Source organism: Tamandua tetradactyla, chromosome 4 (assembly GCF_023851605.1).
Source record: "Tamandua tetradactyla isolate mTamTet1 chromosome 4, mTamTet1.pri, whole genome shotgun sequence".
NCBI classification, from domain to species: Eukaryota; Metazoa; Chordata; class Mammalia; order Pilosa; family Myrmecophagidae; genus Tamandua; species Tamandua tetradactyla.
In genome coordinates this window covers 64,842,483-64,867,826 of record NC_135330.1, presented here as the reverse complement: position 1 = coordinate 64,867,826, position 25,344 = coordinate 64,842,483, and the positions used below count along the sequence as shown (strand labels likewise).

The 25,344-nt window shown below is 37.8% G+C and overlaps 2 protein-coding genes across 17 annotated transcripts in view; one reads left to right on the top strand and one right to left on the bottom strand.

The window, feature by feature from the left end:
* Window positions 1-4,361, bottom strand: part of PFKFB2 (6-phosphofructo-2-kinase/fructose-2,6-biphosphatase 2) — a 49,592-nt gene extending 45,231 nt beyond the window's left edge. For 4 of the 15 annotated variants that reach the window (XR_013174272.1, XR_013174275.1, XM_077157631.1 and 1 more), the window contains exons 1-2: window positions 4,168-4,360; window positions 2,849-2,947 (exon numbers count right to left, since the gene is read on the bottom strand). Coding sequence is in view for 9 of the 15 variants with exons in the window: in XM_077157631.1 (XP_077013746.1) it covers window positions 2,849-2,927 (79 nt within the window). In the remaining 6 variants the exon portion in view is untranslated. The other 11 variants (XM_077157633.1, XM_077157634.1, XM_077157635.1 and 8 more) reach the window with 7 other exon arrangements.
* Window positions 4,362-4,787: 426 nt separating this feature from the next.
* On the top strand, window positions 4,788-13,361 carry YOD1 (YOD1 deubiquitinase). Of its 2 annotated transcripts, XM_077157641.1 has the most exons (3): window positions 4,788-4,838; window positions 6,235-6,394; window positions 7,384-13,361. In XM_077157641.1, exons 1-3 carry the CDS (start codon window positions 4,788-4,790, stop codon window positions 8,085-8,087), a joined length of 915 nt encoding a protein of 304 aa, XP_077013756.1. In that variant the 3' UTR covers window positions 8,088-13,361. The 2 variants fall into 2 exon arrangements, with proteins under 2 accessions (XP_077013756.1, XP_077013755.1); XM_077157640.1 differs by lacking the exon at window positions 4,788-4,838 and having other exon boundaries at window positions 5,681-6,394.
* Window positions 13,362-25,344: the final 11,983 nt, after the last annotated feature.

Sequence of the window (25,344 nt, the reverse complement as noted above, 5' to 3'; positions counted from 1 at the left end):
GTTTATCTTCTGTCCTATTATTTCTGCAGGGAAAGTCACTAGCACAAAAGTGCAAAGGTGTATGTACAAGGATGCTCATTGAACACTGTGATGGTGAAAAACTGGAAAAAAAAAACTTAAACGTCCATCAGTGAGAGGGTGCATAGCCATACAATGCAATACTCTGCAGAATAAATAAATCTGGATTTACCAACATAGAAAAGATGTCTACAACATAGTGAATTAGAAAAGAAAAAAGGAAATGGCACAGAACAGATCTATACAGTATGAACCAATTTTCATGAACAGGACACCAGCATAAGATGTCTGAAAGAAAAGAAAAATTTCAAAAGGAAGAAGGAAATAAGTAAGTGAAGTAAATCCCTACCCCAACCCCACCCTATTCCTGCATTTTCATAGACCCCTGAAACCACTTATCTGGGACCATTAAAGGCGCCTCAGTCCCCCATTGCCCCACCCACTCTCCCTCCCTCGCACAGCTGAAGTCTCAGTAATGCTCCTTTGGTGGTTTCAGTCCCCCGAAGTCATTTTTTTTTTCTGCCTTGAAGTCCTGACGCCCAGTCATTTTCCAGAGTTGAAGTCAGCTGACACAAGGCTAATTAACATCAAGGGAATAACCGCTGAGCTATCTATTAATAAAGTAACTGCTGGTGTGAACACTATAAAGCCAGGGGATCTGGATCCAAGATAAAGGTAAATAATAAAAAAAAAACATAAATTAACACATATTCTTATAAATAGATTTTTTCTCTTGACTATGGCTGCAACGGTCTCCCAGGCCAACCTGTGAGGTGAGAAGAGAGTGGGTGAAATGAGCGATGGATGCTTTAGAATAACAGATGTCTCCAGTGGGGGTGAAAAAGCAGGTTAGAGCAGAGGGTGGAGCTTGAAAAAAACATTAGAGCCCAGAGCAGGAATGTGAGCTTCAAGGACAGGACCAAGACCAGTTATTAATGCTTCCCTAAAGGATAAGAAACTAATCAAAGCCTTCAAGGAAGAAAAACTTTAGGGGAAGAGTTAGGAAGGAACGGTAGGAGAGCGCCCTAGTATGGAGAAAAGACAGAGCTAGAAGGACAGACACTGGGCATCTTATAGGTCAGAGAACTACCTCCTCCCCCCCCCCCACAATTATCACAATTATTGACACCATCCCCTCTCTCCAGCTGCCCACTCCCTTTGAGATCAAATCTCCTAGCAACACTAATGTGCCCCCCTTTAAGAGATAAATCCCACATCCCAAAATTATTGAACAAGGAGAAGACATTCTTTATTGAAAAAATAATTGTTCATAGGGCTCTTTTAAATAGTGAACTTCTACCACAGCTTTAGGGTATAATTCAATTTATATACAATGTGTCAGGAATAAATACAGTATGCAGATAAAGGCATCTGTGAAAAATAACATGTCAGTTAAATAACATGTTAGCTATGTAGTCAACCTCTTCTAAGTGCTTTACTGTATTTACTCATTTAATCCTCACAGATACTATTAGTATCTCCATTTAATAAAGGAGAAATTGAGGCATGGAGAAAATAAGCAACTTGTTCTAAGGCACACAACTAAGAAATAGTAATGCCAGGGTTCAAACCCAGGCAGTCTGATGCCAGAGGCTCAAACAATATGCTACAACAGTTATCTCAATTGGTATATTTTGTCCTCAGTACCTGGCTTCCTGCCTTGGTAGAGAAAAGAGCACTTAATCATAGAGGTATACCAGTATCACATCCAAACCAGCTGTCTCTGCTTCAGACCAAACTCTAGCAAGTCTCATTTGTGCTAGGTGAAAGGAGATTATCATCAGTTATGAGACTGACAAAGGTGTGACATCAAGGTCGAGGCTCTGGAGAAGGCTCTGAACATAAGACAATTCCCCGTCTAATACCACTCAGCTGTTTCCACTTGCTGATACATACACACACACACACACACACACACACACACACACACACACACACACACACAGAACCGCTAAAGTAAAAAGAAGAGACTAACAAGATTCCAAGATTCCAAAGAGGGAGAAGGACATTCTGGAAGCAGGAGCAATAGTTAACATTCCTTGTGGCTCCTCAAAGCAACATTTGAGGACCAGCTGCCCTGGACCTTTTGGACTGAGCTAAACAGCCTATAATGATTAGCACAGCAAACGAATGGGGCCCAGGAAATGATTCTTTGTCTCCCTGTAACCTGTCCTGTCTAAAAGACCAGCATGAAAACGCTCACCTGAAACCTGTCCCCAGAGAAACGAATCTGCAGGAAAAACAGTTTGCAAAGAACAAGAGCAAAAGTTTGGAGAAAGTAAGGTACACAAGACATAGGGGGAAGTCAAATGTCAGGGCTGATTCCCCTGAAGCCCATAGGGGTGAGGCCAGACAGGAAACACTGGCTCCTAACTGCAATTTCTGCAGTGAGCAGCACATGTACAAGATGTAGTCTAACAGATACAGGGAAACATAACAAAGCACATGCCTCTGCCTGCACCCTGCTCACCTGCCTTCTTCACTGTGGGTACAGGAATGCTTGCCCTAACTTGCAAGGTTAAGCTAATATGCAGATAACCCCACTCCCCACTCCCCCAAGAGTTGGGGATTTAGTTTAAAAAAAAAAAAAAAGGCAGTAAGAAACTGCTGAGCTACACTTGACAGTCTAGACTCAAGGACAGACATTCTACTGGGTCTACTTTTTCAGACAGGAAATTCGCACCCACCCCTCCCCCTGGAGATTTTGTTTTAAGTTTTCTTATCAAAAACTTATTTCTCACCCCCACCAAGCAGCAGTCAAATTTATAACTATCTTCTCAAGAAAAAATCAGGGGAAACAGCAGCCCCTCCTCTCTTTCCCAGAACTCACAACATTTCTTCTCTGAAGTTCGAAGATTTGGGGTTTTGATTTCATGACTATTGTTGTTCTGTTCTGAGGAAGAAGACATAGCAGCTCTTCAGGAGATGTCTGGAAGGGACAAAAGGAATGTAAAGGAGGGAAGGAAGAAGACATCCATCTAAATGCTCAATGAAGAGAAGCTGTGTGGTAAAAGTGAAAAACCCTGAGCCAAGAGTCAAGTCCAGTCCTCTTTCTCCACTTAATAGCTGAGTCCTTGGATAAGTCATGAATTTGCCAAGCCCACCATTTCCTCACCTATAAGGAGAGTTGTGCTACAACCTAGCATTTATATGCTGACATAGGATTTTACATTCACAGAAGTTATTTCCTCCAATCCTTTCCTCATTCAATCCAGTAATAAGGCAGTTTTTGCTATTATTACTTCTGCCCATTTTAAAGACTGAAAAGCCAAGGTTGATCGACATGAAGTGGCTTGTTCCTTCCTGACCTCAGATTCTAAAACATGTACCTAAATAATCTGAGCGGGTAGTGGGAGGGAGAGGGGAATAGTTCAAGTTCATTATCAAGTCCCAGCCCAAGAGTAGGATTCATTCTAACATTCTAACATTTTTGTCCAATTGGAGGATGCTGCCCAGAAAAAAAATGAGAGAAGTGAGGAAATCTCAAACTTGTTCCCTGAAGGAAAAATTGTAACTGGACCATAAGACAGCCCTAGCCCAACCGCATCTCACTTCTGGTGCTCGCATTCTCAATCTCTGCTCTGCAGCCTCATCACCTAGGACACGCTTTATAGAAGGTTCAGTGAGGCGCAGAGAGGTGGTAAATTACTTCCCAAGGTCACCTGCAGAATATTAAGTACTGGCTCGAACGCCCCGGTTACATGTGAGCCTCGAGCTCACTCCCCAAATCCAGACAGCAAGGGGCTCGCGATGACATAAGGTCCTGTTGCTACAAGGACTTTGCACTGTTCCTCTGCAGACGGTACAAATCCTTCAACCCAAATACCAGCTTTAGTTCCCGAACCAGGAACGTCCTCGATCCGGCAAGGATCCGGCTACTGGGAGTTCCCAAAACAGCTAGGCATCATCGCCGGGCACTTCGCCGGGGTGTACAGAGCGGCCCTCATCCCGCCCGCCCAGGCCCCTCCCAGACGCTGCGCAGCTGCAGCTCACCCTAAGATCGCTCCTAGGATTCCTCCCGGCGGCCGGCCCGGCGCTCCCTGGGTAACGCGGCGGACCGGAGCGGACGGCTACGACCGTGGCAGGACACACAAATCCCGGACAAACCACTTTCCTCCGCCTGCCTCCGCCCACCGCGCTGGTCCTCACCTGGAGAAAATCATCGACCAATCCCGCGCCTGCAGGCTCTAGGGGGCAGGGCTCGAATTGGAATCTGTGTCGCCAGCTCCTGAAGGTGGCTGGAAAGGTGAACGATCACAAGTTCCCAGGTTTCCTAGCACTGTGGTTGCATGGTTGCCTGGCAACTTAAAGAGCTGGGGGCGGAGCTAATATAAAAAAACCATTAATCCAAACTATCGCGAGATAGGACTAATCTATTGCCTTCTAGGCAGGAGTCGGGTTACTGGCGGACGCTGTGAAGATTTAACGCTTTCATCCCTGGATCCCAACTGGACTGTAACGTAAGTTTTAGAAGGTGCTGTACTAGAGCAAGCCACCAGAGGACTTGAGCTGATTACATCTTAAGGTGTTTTCCGATCTGTCCCACAGTTCAAACGTAACCCAAGAAAATCCACTACTCTCATCACTGAATCAGAAGCCCATCCATATAGACCCATCCATATAGCCCAAAGGACTTCTTCTAACCATCTCTATGTTTCCCTCCCTCCGCCTCCCACTCTACCAGGTGATCGTCTCATCTGTGGTTAACCTAAGGAACCAAGGAGGAAAAGTGAGTCAATAGAAACTTAGGTCATGAAAAGTGTGGGAAGATGCAGACGATTCACATAACTTGTTCAGAGGTGGAAGCTTTTACACAGAGGGTGTTTGCAAATTCCATCTGAACTACAGTTTTCATAATTGTCCCAGGCCCATTTGATTCTTGGTTCTATTAATAAACCCACCCAGGAAGAAGGGGACTTGCTGATCTGGATCCAGGATTAAATAATAATAATAATAATAATAATAGTAATAAAGGAAAAGAAAAAAACAATGAATATGGTTTTCTTGGAAAAGAGAAATAAACTCAGGGATGCCTTTATTCCTCCTTCACCTGAGAATTAAATACATCCTTCAAGCAGCTCAATAGTATCCCGCCTTTGGAGCTTTTTACAACTCCTTGCATGTTATAGTTGCCTTCTCTGTGCCTATACAACTGTCTTTATCCATTCACTAAGCATTTATTGAGCCCTTTTTTACTTGCTAGGCTCAGTCCTAGGTCCTAGGGATACAGGGCTGGAAAATGTTCGCATAATCTAACATTATCAGGTGTTTTGATATTCAATCGTTATGTGTTCCTTTCACCCCATCCTGCTCCCCCGACTAGTAGTCCTTGTTATACTAAAGGCCAGAATGGAATCTTCATGTTGATATGCCCAGGGCCAAAACAGAAGTTCTGTTTAATACAGGTTTGTACCCATCCTTCATTCCTCCTCCTTATACTGCCAAGACCTGAATATAGCAATTATCCTAGGTCCAGAGGCTGACTTCATCCTGTGCTTTCTGAAGTGGCAAAGCTATGTTTTCAAGTTACTGTCCCACTGAGGGCCAAACCTCCAACACCCTTAAACCTCAATGAGTCAATGTTGTTGCAGCGACTCGAGTCCAGTCACAAGCATCTGATTGTTTCTGACAGGTCGTTTGACTCACTGATCGTTCTTGACATTCCTTTGCGTTCTAAATTATGATTCTATTTTTACCGGTGTAGTTTGGAAGCCCCGATTTAATCATTTCCGACCTCACGAAGTGCACGATTACATTCCAACCTATTTGATTCAGAAACTCTTTCCCCCGCCCTCTTCCCTCGAACATATATGCTGCCGACGCGGAGGCACCTTACTCACTCCACAGGCAACACCAGTAGTACTTTGGGAATAGTACTTTGGGAATACGGACAAATCCTCATCCTTTTGGTTCCTTACTGGTGAGGGGCGGACATTACCTTGCCACTTTAAGAAAGTTCGAGCTTATTAAAGGGCTAAAGCAGAAACCATACCAAAGTGTCGCGAGAACTGTAACCACCGGCAACTTCTCGCGATGTTTGGCCCAGCTAAAGGTGGCCATTTTGGAGTCCCTCCGGTGGCTGGTTGTCCCGGCGGCATCTTCCAACCTGCTGCCGGGACCAAAGGTGGCCCGGCGGGTGCCTGGTCCGCGGGTGGCCGGACCGACGCGATGTGGCGGCTCCGCTGCAAGGCCAAGGACGGCACCCATGTTTTGCAGGGGTTATCCAGCAGGACCCGAGTGCGGGAACTCCAGGGCCAAATTGCCGCCATCACCGGGATCGCCCCCGGCGGTCAGCGAATCCTCGTCGGATTCCCGCCGGAGTGCCTGGACCTCAGCAACGGGGATACCATTCTGGAGGACTTGCCCATCCAATCAGGTAAGGGTGTCGGGGCTGTGCCAAGAAAGGTCTTGGGAGGCTGGAGAGGGGAGTATGGGAGGAGCTCTGGGTCAGCTGGGGGCTTTGAGGGCAAAGGTGAGATTAAGATACAAATACCTCTGATGGAGGCGAGGGCAGGTATGTCTAGCATCTCCTAGTCTTTACAAATTGTTGAAAAAACAAGGAGGGCCCAATCCGTGTGACAAGCCCAAAGCTTTGAAATCTTCTTTCCCTATTTTTCTTTCTAGTCTGTCTTAATGTCTCAATCATTTTAGTTTCACGCTGCATCTACAAAAGTGTGAAAAAGTAGGACCTGTTTTTTTCTGTCCCGACTACACCATGGTTCAGTTTTTCCCTCTGTTATTGAATCAGCAGGCCCGAAGGGTAAAATACACGTTTTTTTTTTTTGCTTTCCTGCCTTGTTTTTGCAATCCTCTTCATATATACTTATTTTCACAGTTAGAATACTGATTTTAGAGTTAGCTTTTAAACATCAGTTAAAGGCTCTTTTCATGTGTAACCAACAGTGGTTATTATTAACAAATATTCAAACTTGAACACTAACTTTGGTAATTAAAAGTGTTTCTCTTATATCAAAGCCTGTAAGATGAAACAGAGTAGGTATGTTTAAATTTCAGGAGGACAGCCCCCTAGTGGCCTACTCTATGGTGAACACTTTCTGGAAGATTTGTGCTTTTAAAATGTGGATAAGGAAGCTTGTTTTTGAAATGTATTTTTAAAGCAAATGTAAAGGTGTATAACCCCGGCCCCCTCACTAAATTGTGGAGCAGCATGAAGCATTTTTCCCTTTGTTTTTCATCTCTATGAGGATTCAGTGTTAGTAATAACTTATTTGCAAAACTCTCTTCTCCTTAGTAACCTCACTTTATGCTTTCACTCTTTCTGTTTGCAATTTACAAACTGGGCTAGTGAAGACCAGTTTCATCTATATTTTCTCTGCAGTTCTGGGTTTGTTTTATTTTTAACAGGCGACATGCTGATCGTTGAAGAAGACCAAACCAAGCACAAAACATCACCTGCATTTACAAAACATGGTGCTCCTAGTTCCTTCAGGGAATCCGTGCCTGTGCTTGCCAGAACCGTGGTCCCTGCAGACAACTCTTGCCTCTTTACCAGTGTATACTATGTCGTTGAAGGGGGAGTCTTGAATCCTGCTTGTGCCCCTGAGATGAGACGCCTCATAGCACAAATTGTAGCAAGTGATCCAGACTTCTATAGTGAGGCAATACTGGGAAAAACAAATCAAGAGTACTGTGAATGGATCAAAAGGGATGATACATGGGGAGGAGCTATTGAGATATCAATTTTGTCTAAGTTTTATCAATGTGAAATATGTGTAGTAGATACACAGACAGTAAGAATTGATCGTTTTGGGGAAGATGCAGGATATACCAAAAGGGTCTTGCTTATTTATGATGGCATCCACTATGATCCGCTTCAGCGTAACTTCCCTGACCCAGATACCCCTCCTCTGACCATTTTCTCCTCTAATGATGATATTGTTCTTGTACAAGCACTGGAATTAGCAGATGAAGCTAGAAGAAAGAGACAGTTTACTGATGTAAACCGCTTCACCCTGAGATGCATGGTGTGCCAGAAGGGATTGACTGGACAAGCAGAAGCAAGGGAACATGCCAAGGAGACAGGCCATACCAACTTTGGAGAAGTGTGATCCATGCATGATGAGGGTTGAAGCCTACTACCTCACAGATCCAGAAGGCTCTGGGTTTTCCAATAAGCTAATTGTAATCCTAAAGAACAAAAGGACACAATACTTGAACCACCCTTTTAACTTAAAACCACTAAGACACTGAAATTCTTTGTTAAGATTAAAGTTAGTGTGCAAGTTTACAGATGTGAGTCCACAGTGGTGATACATGCCCTCTTTCTGCTGGGGTGACAGAATAGGTAGTACTTGCTGCCTGCTGACACTAACCTGAAGATTGAGTCTTAGTATTATAAACTAGCATCCAGCAGCATTAACTTGTAGAAGAAGACGACGATGTCACATTTTGGGTAATACGGAAGGCCTCAGGTGAGGCTACAGGACATGTATGAGATTCTCCAGTAATTGAGTCCTTTTAATAACTCAATGAGTTAATAGTTTCTAAGTTATGAATTGATTCCTCAAATGAAGATACTCAGAATTGTCTAAACTAATTTTATATTACAATTTGGTAGACTTTATATGTGTGTGCTTAACTGATTAGAAGAGCAAATCAGGCATTTTCTACTGGGATAGGTCTGTTCCTTGAGAATGTTACCTAAAAGTACGAACTGATAGTGCCCTGTTTAAAATTTCCAGTATATTAAAGTAGAATGTATGAGGGGAAAGGTGCCTGAAGCAGCCGACTGAAGCTTTGAAAGACAGTTGGCGTCCTGTTTTAATGTGATTCATTTATTGGTCTTTGTCACATAGGATAAAATTTTTTAATTAAGCAGGTTCTTTTAATTGAAGTTCCTTAAAATTTTGAGTGCTCAGTTTTTGCTTTTTATGAGATTCGTCTGGTGAGATTTAATTTCCTCAGATTTTTGTTAACAGCATTTCCTTCAACTTCTGGGAAAGTGTATATAGTGATTATGCTTTAATTTGATTTGGTTTGTGCAAGATCTTTTGCTTAAAACAGTATTTTCATGCTAACCTTATCCCTCCACTAACACTTTTTTAGTAGTTTCCCTTTTCTGCCAGTTAGCACTTTGCTTATCAGTGATCTGTTACTTTGCCTTTTGAAGAGTTTTAAAGTAATTGGGATAATATTGAATGAATTTGTTTCACTTCCAAAATTGGGTTTTTAAATCCTTGCCTTATTCAGCGTTCTTAGAATTTTGTTTCTTCCTGTAGTCATTTGCTTGGTGGCTAATGTGCAAAGCACACCCTCTAAATTTAGCTTTGCTGTAAGATCTTCCAGCTAAAGTTTTCTACCTCTCATCTTGATTCTTCTAAAGATCAGGGATGCTAAATTTAAAATTGTTGTGTATTATTTCACATAATGTGAAGAGGCTTAATGTCGTGAAGTTTTGTTAATCTTGGTCTCATTTTTGGTTAAGTGTCTCACTGAGAAAACTATGTTCTATTTAAAAGCACTTATATCTCTGTCAGCATCTCTTCTTGGCAGATGTTTTAAAGTTGAGATTTTGCTCTCTGTACTTTCACTTGGTGAAGGTGACCATATAAAATTAAGGAACTTGTAAGTGATTTTAAAAGTACCTTTAAAGAACATCAGAAAGTATGATTGAAATCATCAGATGACGTTTCTTAAGTACCTTTTGTGTGTATAGCTGCATTAAACATTCATTATAAGTTATTTTGGTCAATGTAATTTATAGGTGTTTTAGTTCCTATTTTACTGAGCCTTAAGACAGCACGTGTAAGCTTACAATACTTCATATTTGGCAATCATGATATGTACAGATGAGTAAGATTGGAAATCTCTTCATACCTGTCTGTCATCTGGTCTAGATGACTTTTTCTATGTCTTTTATTTTCTCTAGAAAATACTACATTTAAAATTGTAAAATAAGCATATATCACTGGGTAGCATTGCTTAAATTGAGCATCATGCATCAATATTCATAAAACTTGCCTTTTTCAGTACTTCAGGAGCCAGTCTTAACATTTGCCTACTGAAATTTTAGATCTAGTTCATTCATGCAACAAACATTTATTTTTATGTACCAGACATGTATTGATGCGTTTCCCAACATAAATTTCTGTCACTTTAAAATTTAGACTATATTTTACCTATAGTGGATTAATTTAACAAGTGAAAAGAAATATAACACCAATAGTTTACAAAATTAAAACCCTCCATTTAAGTGTTTTTGTTACGTGTTTAAGCTTATACTTTTATAGCATGTGTCAAATATTTATCCAGGGTATCGTATTTTACTCTATTTTACTTGTTATTTAGATTGTCCATTCACAAATTCAACACTGATACTCACATTGCTCTAAATAATGACATTTTAATTAATCATCTGCTGAAATTCAGCAGTAGTATTTTTAAAGTAGCGTTCTGATGAAAATTCAAGATGAAGCACTGTTTGTAGACCATTTGATTCAATTATATAAAATTTTTAAAACCTAGACTACTCATTCTAAACTCAAGCTTGTAAGCCTCACAGAATTTAAAAATCTTTAAATTTGTTATGCTTATTATTAAACTCTTTTGAAAGTAGTTATTAATATAAATAAGTTCTAATCCTGAGGACTGTGAAAATCTTAGGTATTTAGTATTTGCCCTGGGATTACAGGAAACTCTTAAATTTGCACTTGAGCAGAATGAGTCCCTTCTTCCTATTCATTCACTTTTTAACTGCTGTACAAGAATATCCTTTTAATTAAAATGAGGACCATTTCCATTAGTGAATGAAGACTGTGTTTTACAACACCCCGCCTCCTTTCCATTGCTCTTTGGATTTAAAGATTAGGTATGCTCCTAGATAGGGTGATTTTAGAAATTAATATTACTAGGAATATTGTGAGGTGATAATCATGAAGACATCATCAGTATGTTGCATCTTCTGTTGATTGTTAGTGGTTGATTTCTTAATTGTTTCCCATAAATGATAAATAGGCATAGTCAAGTGATAGCCTTGAAAGCATGGCTGCTGGTCATCTTGACCCTGTTGATAAAAACTTATGTAGTCAGACCACTTGATTATTTGCTGAAGTTCAAGTCCCAGCAAAATCATAGTCAGGAATGAATAACATTACATTATGTCCCCATACATGTCTCTGAGTACCAATACCTAACTTGCTTATTCCCTCTATCCTTTGTGTGGGAATTAAACCGTAGTTGTCCTGGCTAAACATAGTTTACTGTGTCTTTGGGAAATTTAATATGGGAAGTATACAAGATTAAGCAATACAGTGATTGTTTTTCTTTACAATTCAGGTGGCCTTTCTAAGCTTGCATATATTGAGAATCATGTTCTGTCATGTGTCAAGACACATTTGTTACTATTTTCAGCACTTTAAAAAAAGATGAAATAACAGTTTACACATTAGCCACTGGGGATGATCTTTTGCTACAACACGAATGACCCTTGAAGACATCATATTTAGTCAATTCAGCCAGATGCAAAAGGACAGATATTATATTGTTTTTCTTATATGAAATAATAAGCAAATTCATAGAGACAGCATGAATGTTGGTTTCCAGAGGTGGCAGAATGTGGGAATGAGTAGCTATTGCTAAACAAGTCTGAGCTTTGGTTTGGGATCTTAAAAATAGTCAAGTCCACATAGATAGTGGGGGAAGTTACCTAGTATTGCTAATGTACTTAATGTCAAAGAGTTGTCCACTTAAAATGGTTAAAGTAATTTGTATGTATACTTGACCACAATTAAAGATAAATTTTAAAAATGCTATTTGGAAAAAAATATGAAAACTACCTATTGGAGACCAAGTATATATATGAAAATTTGTTAAAGTTTCAAAAAAATAATTTTTGAGCTGGTATCAGTTCACTCTTCTTAATCAACTATTGCCATCAGTGTATAGTGTATTCAGTGACACAACCTTCTGGTATTTTAATAATGTAGAACTCAATTACAGTAACTTAGGAGCATGTTCTGTGCCCAAGCATTCAAAATGTTATAACTTTGTATAGTGCAGTATTCAAATTTGTTCTTGTAGAACAAAAACTACTGTAACAACTAACAAAATATTAGATTCTTTAAACTCTTCATTTGTTTCTAAGCAAACATTGAAGGAGCTGATTTTTGAGTCCAGCCTTGAAAGTATGATACAGGAGAGAGACATAAAGTCTGAAATGAAACACTTGATTTGAATAAGCTAGGTATTAACTAAAGATGTTCTCTTATTAAGAGTTATATTTTGCACATTTCCCCCCAAATTAGCTGACATTTTGAAAACAGTGCTTTGAACATTTGATTTAGAGAAAATTGTGACACTGTTACTGGACATTTCAAGTGTTGATTTAGGTCTTGATTCATAGGGAGTTATAGGAGGTTGTTATTTTAGGATGAAGGGAAGAAGGACCAAGAGGTAAAGTACTACTAAAAAAAATGAGAAGATTCTCAACTTGATGCATTCCTTTCTGTGAATTACGCTTTCTGGAAAATGTTTGAAGCAATGCCTTTATGTCACCTCAAACCTTCTGCCCCATTTCTTGGCATAGAATGTGTCAGGGCCATAAGTACAACAGCTTGTCATTAAAGTATTAGACTAAGAACACAAGTATTTTGCTACAATGCCTTTTTATACTACTTTTAAACTACAAACTTACTCCTAGAAGTTTAGGGTTAATGAAGATAAGATTTGGTTAAGTTGTACGATAAATAGATGAACTTAAGAAAACTTTAGAATTTCTTCTAAAAGTTACATGAGCCTGATTTTATAACTGGTATAGGATATGAAGTTAGTTGTAGCCCGTAAGTTACTTAAATGACCAGGGGACCTAATGCTTGTCGATTTTCTTGTTCACCACAGTGCCATTCAGGACTCAAGCTTTTTACAGGAAATAAGTACTTAGCAAAGAGTAATTTTTTTCCTTAGAAAATCTTGAATTCAGTTAAAATGCAGAATAAATATGTAGAACTTGTCAGAGATAGAGAATGCAGGCCTGTAGTTCCTGTATTATGCAGAAGTAGGTCTGCTAAAGCAAGAAAACCACAAATAAAGACTCAAAAATTGGAGCATTAGAACATGACTTGAATATGTAATACGAAAGGATGAAATAGTACAAAGTACTGCCTTTCTAGGTCTTGTTTTAAAAATGTTCTTTTGTCTATTTGCCAGCATTTTTTCTAAGTTAATGCACTGCTGCTGCCTGAGAAATGCCTAATTTCATTTTGTACAACTCTTAAGTGATTTTGCCATTGTCATTAAGATACATTGATTTTATTTATGAGGTGTGTGATTTTAAATAAATGGTGTATGAAATGACTTGTTTTGAAAGAATAAATGAAGTGAAAATACTTTCGTTTGAGCATATTTGGGAGGGAGGGCAGAGGGCTGGTGAGCAGTTACTGTACTCAGGTTACATATTTATCATCAAAAGCTAATAGACCACAGCTTTGACTTGTGTACCTACCAAAGCTTGCCAAATTTCACTAGGTGTAGTCTTAATGACGATAGAAGAAGCTAAATGATTCTCCCTTTTAACACCAGATGACATTTGAAATTTCCCTTCATTGACTAAATTTTTGAACCTAACAATCAGTTCCTGAAAGTTGCAATTCAATGTCTGCTGTTGACAAATTGTCAAAGTGGTAAGGTTGAATGTTCCCTTTAGTTTATGATAGACTAAGATCTGTGTGACGTTAACTCTGTTTAAAAATTCAGCATCTACCTGGGAGAATTTATTTAATTTTTGACAATGTCAGCATTTGAAAGCTTTAGTTGAAGTAACATTGGGGTTATTTGAATTGGCCAGAGTTTAGCTTTTTCATCTACAGCTTAAATGTTGTGGAAATGGAACCATAATAAATGTGAGTTAATCAGTTTGTGCACTGTGACAAAATTTATGTCTGGGAGCCAGCATAAATCCAACATAAGAATTTAAGTTAAACCAAACCTCGTATTAAAAGATTTGTAAAGAACCTTAATCCCTCCAGGTGATTCTAATGTACATTAAAGTTTGAGAACCAGTGCTTTAAAGTTGCTTGAAAGAATCATCAACTTGGAGAGGCCTTGGATAGTTTATATCAGTCCTATGTGCTTGTTCTCATGTGTTCACTTTAAATTTATAGATCATGTAAATCCGGAGAAAGAGTGATAGTACAATGAATGACAATTTTAAAAAACCTCAAGAGGCTAAAAAATACAAAATTTAAGATTGAGTACTCATGTGTGAAGTCTGGCTGTTCTGTTCTAAAACAATCCGTTGTGAGTCCAGCATGGGAAAAACCTGGCTTTATAGTTCATTTAACAAAAAGAGCAATAGTACTTGTAATTCTGATTCCAACAGTGACATAACTTGGGCTACAGAAATAACATTTTAATAGTTAAAAGGTCTAGATGAAAGGAATAATGTTAATGTACTATGCTTTATTCACATTGCATTTAAGATTTGCATGTGGGTTTTGCACAGAAAACATGAAAAATTAACATGTCACACGTGATGGTTGAAGGAACTAGAAATATTTAACTGGGATCTCAGATTGACATAATGGCTAGCCATATTCTTGGAAGTGTGTGAAAGATGAACTAGTTTTGTTCTCTGAAGCTCTAGAGGAAAGAACTCAGATCACTAAGTAGGTGAATGCTGTAAGGTGAAATTTACCTTAAAAACCTAATCATAATGGAAAGAGATTCCTTGATAGTATCAAAAAGCTAGAGTTTCATGATGTGGAGTCCAGCATTGTGAGATATTTGGTTAGAAATCATTAGGCCTCTGGCATTTTGGAAATGTTGTTTCAAATACTAAATTACTGAATGACTAGATAATTACAAAAAGAAACACCCTCCAAAAACAACACATCTGTTTTTTTTCCCCCATTGCCATTCCATCTATGTTTGAAAAGGGCGTGGCATAGTAGAGGCTGCAAAGCAGGACTTCCCTGTTTGACAAAAGTTTATAGTTACCCAATAGGTAAAGATCTTTGCTAATCTTTATCTCTAAACCTAAAAATGAAAGATTGAAGAAAAGCAGGCATCTCTAATATTTTTATATTATAAAAATTTGCTCTTTGTTGCATCATCTTTGTTGTATTTATCAGGTGAAATCAAGAGCCAGGGTATCACATATTTCCCTAAACTCACTAAAACTTAAATGATTTCCCCACGTGTGAGCTTAAAACAAACATTTCATGAGGAACTAGTTCTCAGAACATGAAGCGCCCTCTCTCTGCTTTAATAGCTGCCTCTCTCATGGGCTTCTCTGCCTTTCTGATCTTCTAACATTCCCTCTGTACACCAAGAAAATTTTTCTGATCCTATACCCATAGCAATTCGCTGTGTTCAATTGGAAGATTTCATTAATAAATCCTAAGATACTAAATCATGTATCACATGACTTGGCCATGTTCTAAAACCCTAAATTTGGCCCTCAAATAATTTCAGTAGGCTGAAGGCTATTATTTTGTAATCACAGCTTACTCAGGATTCAGGTTCAAAATTAGTGCTGAAGTTAAATACAAAATATAGTCAAAATTATTCCTGGTCATCCCTTAACTGGCTCATAAAGTATAGTATATACTTTATGTATATGTATTAGTTTCTATGCACAATACACACACAGTATATAAACATCCCATCCCTTCGTAAATTCAACATAGCTATCCCCCAGTGATGAAAGTTTACTTCATCCAACTTCAGGCCTGGTAATTCTTCTAATTCTTCACTCTCTTTTAGGCTCCCCAGTGTTTCAGCAGGAGGGTTTGTCTGAATTACCTAGTCCAAAGTTATGTAAGTGGAATTCCTCTGCAAAAGCTTTCTTATAATACTCAAGAAACAACTACCGTGTCATTTGTTAAAAAAAAAAAAAAGGATATAAATTTGGAAATGGACTATCAGCTATGAAGCAAATGATTTAATAACTTAATATTTGTTTCACCAATGGGGAAAATGTGGAGTTAGTAAGAATTCATCTGTGTTTATTTTGAACTGTCTCAAAAGAAAAGTCACTTTATCAACTAACTATGAATATTTTCAGCAGTTCATTTCTATCCTGTAGGGATATTTGTATTGAATTAAATAAAAATTTGTACTTTTAACATGAAGTAGGAATAATTTTTTCAAGTCTTTTTTGTGGTCTGTGTCACAAAATTATCCATTTAATTATGAACAGAACTTTATAGTTATTAGAATGCCATACTTCTTTCTACTATGACTTGGGTCAATAAATCTTTCTCTTTTGAATTATATTAGATTGAATTACCTCTCCCAGAGCTTGAATATTATGGAGTAAATTTATCAAATCAAGTTTTTTGAACCTACAATACCAAGGACTTTCAATTGTGATAATAAATGCACAGCTATATGATGATATTGTGAACCATTGATAGTACACTTTGAATTCACATGGTATGTGATATATAATACGTATCAATAAAACAAACAAGGACTTTGAAATTCTGCCAAAGTGAACCTTCCCGAATAAATAAAATAATTTATTAAAAAAAAAAGTGACCTTTCCCATTAGATCCATCCTTTAACAACCAGCTTTTATTTTCTTACTCAGACTGGAATGGTGAGGACTGAGAAAATGACATAGCTAGAAGAAGCCAAAGTCATAATTTATCTGAGATACACTGTTAAAGTAATTTTTCTCGCCTAAATTCTTACACAGTTTTCTCTCATTTAACCAACATTTATTGAACTGCTTTTTGCAAAATATGATGTCAGATACTTCAAGGATTACAAAGATATTAATTCATTCAATAAGCATTTTTGAATGCTAATGTCGTGCAAGGGGTTTCCCTAGGTGTTGGGGTGGGTCTAGGGGTGGGGAAGCTATAAAGGAATACAAATTTTAAAAAGAAACAACAGGTGCTATGAAGAAAATAATGGGGGGGATGAGTGGGGAGGGGGTGATAAACTATTTTAAATCGGTAAATATGAGAAAACCTTTTTGAGAAAGTGACATTTAAGTCATTTAAACATGAGTATGAATAAAAATTAGTCTGTTGAAGAGTAAGGAAGTAGAGCTTTCCAAGTAGAGGCTATAGCATTTCCAAATACAATGTTGCAGGAGAAAATGAAAGAATTCCAAGCCACATTGGCCAGAATATGGTAAACAAGGTAAAAGGAACATGAAATAAAGTTTACAAATAGGCACGGATCTAGATTTACAGCATCTATAAGCTGTGTTAAGCACTTGCCCTGATTCATATTTACCATACTTTACATGTTTGTTTAATTTCTATTTGTGTCTCCAACTAGTTTTGAAATTCCACAAGGGCCAACCCTGTCTTCTATTATCATTGTATTCCCAACACCTAACAGTGCTTAATGGACACATAGTAGACATTCCATATATATTTGAATGAATGAACATACCAAAGAATGAAGTCCGTATGTGAAGGAATAAGTTTATCTTAAGGTCATTGGGAGGACATTAAAGCTTTTTAAGGAGGGTATCTGATTTACATTTCTTAAAGCTTACTTTAAAGACCTGTGGAGAACAGGTTGAAGGGAGCAACAGTGGAAGTGGGGGATCAGTTAGGCTATATTGCTACAGCCTATGAAAGTGATAATGGTGATAATTATAATAGCATTTGTTGAGTTCTCCCACACAAGGTATTGAGCATTTTTCATTTATTACCTCATTTAATCTTCACAATAGCTTTATGGGAGAGGTACTGTTATTATTATCTCTATTTTATAGATTGCAGTTTTTGAAGCTTAGAGAGGTCAAGTAATTTCCCCAAGGACACGTGGGTGAAGGCTTGGATTAAATGTGAAGAGAAGAGGATAATAAAATATATTTTAGAGATAGGATTTCCAGGATTCAGCAATGTGGGGAGTAATAGAGAATGAAGAGTGTAGGATATCTCTCAGGTTTATTACTCAAACAACTTGTGGATGGAAGTGACATTTACTGGGAAGGAATAGAGAAAAGAGATTGGGCATTGTGATGGTTATGTTCTGGTGCCAACTTGTCGAAGTGATTAATGTCCAGTTGTCTTGCCAGGCAAGCACTGGCCTGACCAGGCTGCAAGGATATTTTATGGCTGGTTGATCAGCGAGAAGGCTGATGTATTAAATCATCAGTCAATTGATTTCATTTGTGGCTGATTACATTTGAAATCAACTAAGGTGTACCTCCCACAATGAGATAATCCAATCAGTTGAAGGTTTTTAAGGAATGCGGGAGAATCTTTCACTGTTTCTTCATCCAGCGAGCCCCTCCTGTGAAGTTCGTCCAGACACTTCACTGGAGCCACCAGCTTCACAGTCTGCTGTATGGATTTAGGACTCTTCCATTCCCACAGTTGTGTGAGACACCTTTATAAATCTCCTACCTACAGATCTCTCCTGTTGGTTCTGTTTCTCTAGAGAACCCTGACTAACACAGTTATGTTAAATTTGAAATGTCTGTGGATCATCTAAAAGGAGATAATGTAAGCAATTGTATTTACAGAACTGAAGTTCAAAAGATTTGTGTAAAGCAAAGATGTGAGTGTTAGATTTATTGACCTATAGATAGTTGAAAGCTGTGTGGATAGATGAGATCAACTAGAGAGATTGTGTAAAAAGAAAAATACTCAATACCAAAGTTATTAGGAACTTCAATGTTTAGAAGTCAGGTAAAGAAGGAAGAGCCAACAAAGATAACTGAGAGTTCAGAAGAGATCAGTGATGCAGGAGTATTTCATGTCATGAAAACCAAAGAAGATTTTTTTTAAGAAACAAAGTAACCGATTACATTGGATGTTATGGAAGAATCAATTTAGAGGTGGAGTCTATTGGATTTGGCAATCTGTGTATCATTGATAACCTTAACAAGAGCAGTTTTAGGAGACTAGTGGAGAAAGAAGCCAGATGGAAATGGAATGACTATTAAATAGGGATGTCTGGTTAATGACAAAGGGAACATATTCATTAGCCTCTACTCTCCCAAAAAGTGTATTTAAATGATACTAAAAGGATTTAAAAGGTATAAACCTTTGAGGACAAGGAGAATAGTAGGCTAAATAATAGCAATATAGTTTTGGAAGCTAATAAGCAAATGGATATCTGGTAACTGACTTAGCAGATTCAAAAAAGCTGAATCTAAGCTAGCAACTGTATGCATTCCATTGGTACCCCACCTCCAAAGTTCAAGAATTGATGGTACTAGTACCTCTGGAAATGAGTAAAAAACAGGATGATTGGAAGAAAATCTGATTATTTTAATCAGATTTATTTATTTTAACAACAGTTTGTTGTTTGCCCCTTTATATCTCCTCTCTTGCTCTGACCACTAACAGCTTATCATATCTCATCTCTGGAGAGGGTCTCTGTACTAAAACCAAGGTGAAAGTGGAATTTTACATACTGGATGTGATAATCTCAACCTTCTACTTTCTTTTAAGCTCCTAGAATGCTGGCTGCCAGAATTAGGCCCTTTAGGCAAGAATCCAACCAGGCCAACAAAAAAGAACAGAGATATTGATATTAAAGTTTTCCCAACCAAATGGCCCTAGCAGAACACTCTACAGTAAAGTTCCAGACAACCAGTCCCACCCATGCCCACAAAATTTTCGGCCAGCTTTTTGTTGCCAAATTTTAAAATTAGAGTGGACAGCTGTGAATCATCATGTCAATTTCTCCAACATTTGAAGAAATCCTTTAATAAGAAAAACAAAGAACAAAACAAAAAAAGTAGCTTAGAGAAAACAGAAACTACAGGAGACTAATAACACTATATATATATATAATATCCCTAAAGCAATAAGAGAACATTGTGCATCTGTGAAAGTAGAACAAAATGCAATAAAAATAATTCAGACAACAAACAATAATTTTTGGAAATTAAAAATACAAGAGCAGAAAGAAAAATACATCAGAAGGATTATAGATACATTTAAAGAAATCTCTCAATAACAATGGAAAAAGAGAGAGATGGAGGTCCATGAGGTTAAACATCCAAATAATAGGAAGTTCCAAAAAAGAAAAAACAAAGAAAATGGAGAATTGGAAATCATCAAATAAATAATTCAAGAAAATATCACAGAACTGAAGATCATGAGTTCCAGATTGGAAGGATTCACTGAAAACCCAGTGTCATAAATAGATCCACACCAAATCACATCATTATAAAAATTTCAGGATACTGATGATAAAAAGAAGATGCTAAAACTCAGAATCAGAAAAGTTTTTGAGTTTTCTAGAGCAACACTGGAAACTATAAAATATTAATCTAAAATTCTACACCCAGCTAAATTATCAAATGTGAAGACAGAATGAAAATATTTTTAGATGCACAAGATCTCATGTACTCTTGCTCAGGAACCTACTGGAGATTGTGTTCTGCCAAAACAACAGAACTAAACTAAAAAAAAAAAAAAAAAAAAAGAAAGATGTGGGATTCATGGAATCCAAAAACAAAAAAAAAGAGGTGAAAGGGTTTTTGAAAACTGATGATGAAGACTGATATCATATCACAGCCATTAAACAGGCTAGAGAGCAACATGTCCTAATAGAAGCAAGTCAGAACACTCTGGGAAAGATTTCTCCAGGTTGAAATTGATGGAATACCTAATATACTTGAATGTGTTGAAAAAAGATTTATGCAATGGGTGGGAGTGGGGGCAAAAAGATATATAAAAAGGGAAGAGTAACTATTATACCTCTGGCTTAATTGTCAATAACATTTATGTAACCTTATAGGGAAACACTGAATTAATCTTACCAGAATTATAACTATTTTAGGAGGATAAGGGATATATGAAAGAAATCAAAATCCTCATCTTGCATAGTAGAAAGTCAGTAGAAAATATCTAAAACTGGAAAATACAGACATAGCAATATAAACTATGTTCTATGGAAATACATACCAAAAGATCTGAAGAGCAGGAAATTATGTATTCATGAGTATCAGATATAGTTGGTTTATAACAAATCTTGTTTTTACTGTTTATGTGTAAGCAAAACTTTGATGAATGGCCAAATAAAAAATTTTTTAAAAGAGAATAAATGAAATGTAAAGAAATGTTTTCACCACATCTAGAAAACTTAAGAACTGTGTTCTTGTGAAGGGGAGCCAGGGGACATAAAGTCATAACCAGAGGGAATGTGGGTTCAAGGTAACGTTTTTTAAAGCTTCCAGCAGCTCAGGCTGAGTGCTTACTATGTTCCAGGCATTTCCAAGTACTTTACATGCATTAGCTAAATTACTATTAGTGGTATCGCCAATCAAATTTTATAAATAAGGTAACTGAAGCTTCAAAAGTTTAAGTTACCAAGGCCATGCAACCAGAAAGTGGAGAAGCAGGGAGTCAAATCAAGCAATTTGACTCCAGAGGAAATGCACCATAGTTTGGTATACTCGAATTCTAATGGGGATTATTTTGGTAGAAAGGTGAAAATAATCATGGAAGATACAGTGGAATATCATACAGCTGTAAGAAGGAATGAAGTTCTGAGACATGTTTTTACATGGATGAATCTTGGAGACATCATGTTGTGTGAGATAAGCCAGGAATAAAAGGATAACTACTATATGATTTCATTTATATGAAATATCTAGAAACAGCAGATTCACAAATCTCTACTAGAAAGTACAAATTACCGGGGGATAGAGGAAGGAGAGGTAGTGTAGTTGTTACTTGGTGGTATAAAGTGTCTCTAGATTTTGTAAATTTAAAAGGAAAATTAATAATAAAAAATTATCACATAGGAAAAAGAAGTTGCAGGGGTAGAATTTATAAGGTGAGATCCAGGGCACATATGGATAGACTTAAAGGGGGAGCATTTTCTTTGTTGTTACAAAAGGAGAGGAGGGGCAGATGGGTGCAAAGGAAGGTAGGTTTGTAAATTTGGTTATGGGAAGAAAGAGTTTCTGCCATTCAGCTGCTCCATTTTCTCACTGAATTCTGTGGCAAGGTTATTATCTGAAAATGAAGGGAGGAAAAGAGGGGTAGAAAGCTTGAGGAAAGAGAAAAAAGGTCCGTAAAAAGGGAACTCCAGCTTCCTAGAGAAATCTGGTAATTGCCTGGTAGTGTAGAGCACTCATTTGAGGTTTGTTATTCATGAATTTATAGTGGTCCAATCTGCTCATTGTAAATTCTTCCCAACATTGAGGTGGTACTGGTTTGAAGGAACCCAATGACATCAAGTCAAAAGCAAGAACAAGAAATGTGGGTAAGTGGAATACAAGTTAAAGGTGACATGCTGAGAACTTGGAAACTAGCAGGCGGGAGAGAAGCAGTTACAACATAATCAATCAGTCTTGCTTATAGCTGTTGCCAAGCTGTAAGTGTGTCTTCTGTGGCCCCATCTGCTCTTAATAGGAGAACAGATGAAGCATGCTAACAAATAAAATAAATATTAATACATTTTTATGTATAGTATACTTTATGTAGATCTTATGAAGGGTATAAAAAGAAATGTTTTGGAAGAAAATAAATCCTTAAATTGTCCATGTCAGCACATGATTCTGTGTAAAGCTGTTAACCTTGCTAGGAGATTCAAATATTATGCTATTTGAGTACTTTCTAATACTCTTTCTAAATACTCTTCCTTGGTGCTTTCTAGTATTTGAATGTTCACTATATGCTACAGTTCTTTGTAAGTACTATTTAACTTGGTATTTCTTATTTATTAAACAATTTTTACATTTCCATAGTTGTGAATAAATATTTCAAAGAATGTTGGGAGTATTTTAAGAAAGATAAGAAAACCAATCAGCTCATGGCTAGATATATTTTAAATCATTGCAATGTAAATCATCATCATCTAGTGGATTCATAGGCAACTAAGTCTCAAACATATTCATGGCATGAAAAACTAAAAAACATCTGAAAATAATCCTGATGAGCCAATCTATTATTTCTATGAATTATGTCAGTGGACAAGATTTGGGAAAAAATGGTAAGTACACTTTCTATCTATCTGTCAACCTACCTCAAGACTGAATTTTTTAGGGCAAGTTTCTTTAGCAAGCGACTACAGTTATCACAAAGTCCATCATCAGTTTTGGTATTAATATATAATGATTATAATATAAGAATTTTAAATTGAAAAATTTTGTGCTCTTTACAACTTCAGAATTTACAGGGAAAGGCAGAAAACAGTTACATCCATATGGGTTAAATCTAGAAATCTATACATTGTCTTAAAAGACTACAGTGAAACACTACCTAACATCTATTCTAAAAGAAGATGGTGCCTGAACTGAAACTTGAAGGAAAGCAAAGGCCAAGTGAGAAGGACAAGGAGTGGAAGAGGTCCAAGCAAAGAGATGTGCAAAGGCCTAGAAATAGAAAAAAATGGATTTGGCTGCAGTAAAGAACATGGATGAAAATGTGATAGGAGAATCATGTAGGACAGTGCAGAAAAGTCTTTTTATGTCATACTAGGGACTTCAATTTTCATTCTAAGTGCTATGAAGACCCACCAAAGTAGCTTACAGAGAAGAATGACAACTCAGATGTTCACCTATAGAATGGAGACCATGTAATGAGTAATTTCTCTCTTCCGTCTCCAGTAGTCGATGATACTACAAATAGTGAAGTCCTGAACCAGAGAAGTTAGAATGAAGAGTTGGAAGTAGATATAAGAGCTATCTCATAGGGGAGCTGGAAGGATTGCTTGGAGTATTGATGCTGAGTGAGAGGAGGTCTGGTGATGCAAATAGCTGGGCTAGGGATGGAAGAGAGAGGACAGGTTTAAAGGACATGATCAAGACGAACATGTTAAAATTTGATGTTCCTCTTGTTGAATTGAAGTTGAGAACTTAGGTTATCAGGTTGGGGCCTGTTGTAAAGGGTCCTAGATTGTAAGCTCTTACAACAGTCACATATATTCAGGAATTGTAACTGTTATTTCTAAATTCTGAGATACTGAGCTGTTTGTATATAACCTGGTCCCAGAAACCTCAGGCGTTATGACACTTGAAACTCAGAATTAGAGCTCTGAAGCTATGAAAGTCAGCAGTACCCCATACAGGAACTGTTTAAAAAGTTGAAAAAGTGATCAGACTTTGACTAGAGATGTGAATGAAGCTGATCGAGAGGACTAAGGTAAATCAGAATACAAGGTAAAGGATGATATTGTCCATATGAAGTTAAAAGTTCAACTTCTGTTGAGAGATGTTTATTTGGTGCAAAATTTATATTTTTGGGTAGTGCATTTCCTAATTTAACTTGTATGGTCAGTTTAGTTGAACACCATAAGTACATGGAATCTTGAACAGGGAGTGAGATTTTGTTGGTTTGTCCAGGTTAGTATGATGCCCCTGATATGGCCAGGGTTTAATTTTGGCAGTGAATAAGAAGTATTTGCAAAATCCCCTTTTAGGGACGGGGGAAAGGAGGAAATATTGCATTTCTCCATTTGGAGAATTTCTTATATTCTCGCAAGCAGCGGGGACAACCAAATCAATAGGCCAATCCCTCAATCTTAGTGTTCACCCCAGTGAAACTTATTCCTGCAAAGGGTAGGCTAAACCTACCTAAAATTAGGCCTAAGAGTCACCCCCAGAGAACCTCTTCTGTTCCTCAGACTTGGCCTCTTTCTCAAAGCCAACTCAGCAGGTGAAATCACTGCCTTTCCTTCTACATGGGACATAACTCCCAGGGGTATAAATCTCCCTGGCAACGTGGGACAGAAATCCTGGGATGATATTGTGGGCCACTGATTGTACACCATATTTGGAATGTATGTGTGTGAAGATTTGTCAATAAAAAATTAAAAAAAAAAAGATTTGATGTTCTTTCCTTTAAAAAGTTTTCTGATCTCAGGTAGGACATGAGATTTTCTTGGTTTGCCCAGAGTGATGCCCCAATGAATCCCAGAGTGATTCGATCAGTGAGTGGAAAAGTACTTGCAAAGCCCCCTTGGGGGAATTGTGAGAACGGGGAGAAATTCAACTTCCCCAAGTTGAATTCTTGATATTCTCACAAGCAGTGTGGATAACCAAAACTTAGGCTGAGCCCCCAGTCTTGGGGTTTGTTCATATGAAACTTAACCCCACAAAGGATAGGTCAAGTCTACTTAAAATTTAGGCCTAAGAGTCACCCCCAAGAGAGCCATTTTGTTGCTTAGATGTGGCCTCTCTCTCCAGCCAACACAACAAGCAATCTCACCACCCTCCCCCTGTCTATGTGGGACATGACTCCCAGGAGTGTGGACCTTCCTGGCAATGTGGGACAGAAATCCTAGAATGAGCTGAGACTCAGCATCAAGGAATTGAGAAAACCTTCTCGACCAAAAGGGGGAAGAATGAAATGAGACAAAGTATCAGTGGCTGAGAGTTTCAGAGTGGAGAGGTTATCCTGGAGGTTATTCTTACGCATTGAGTAGATATCACCT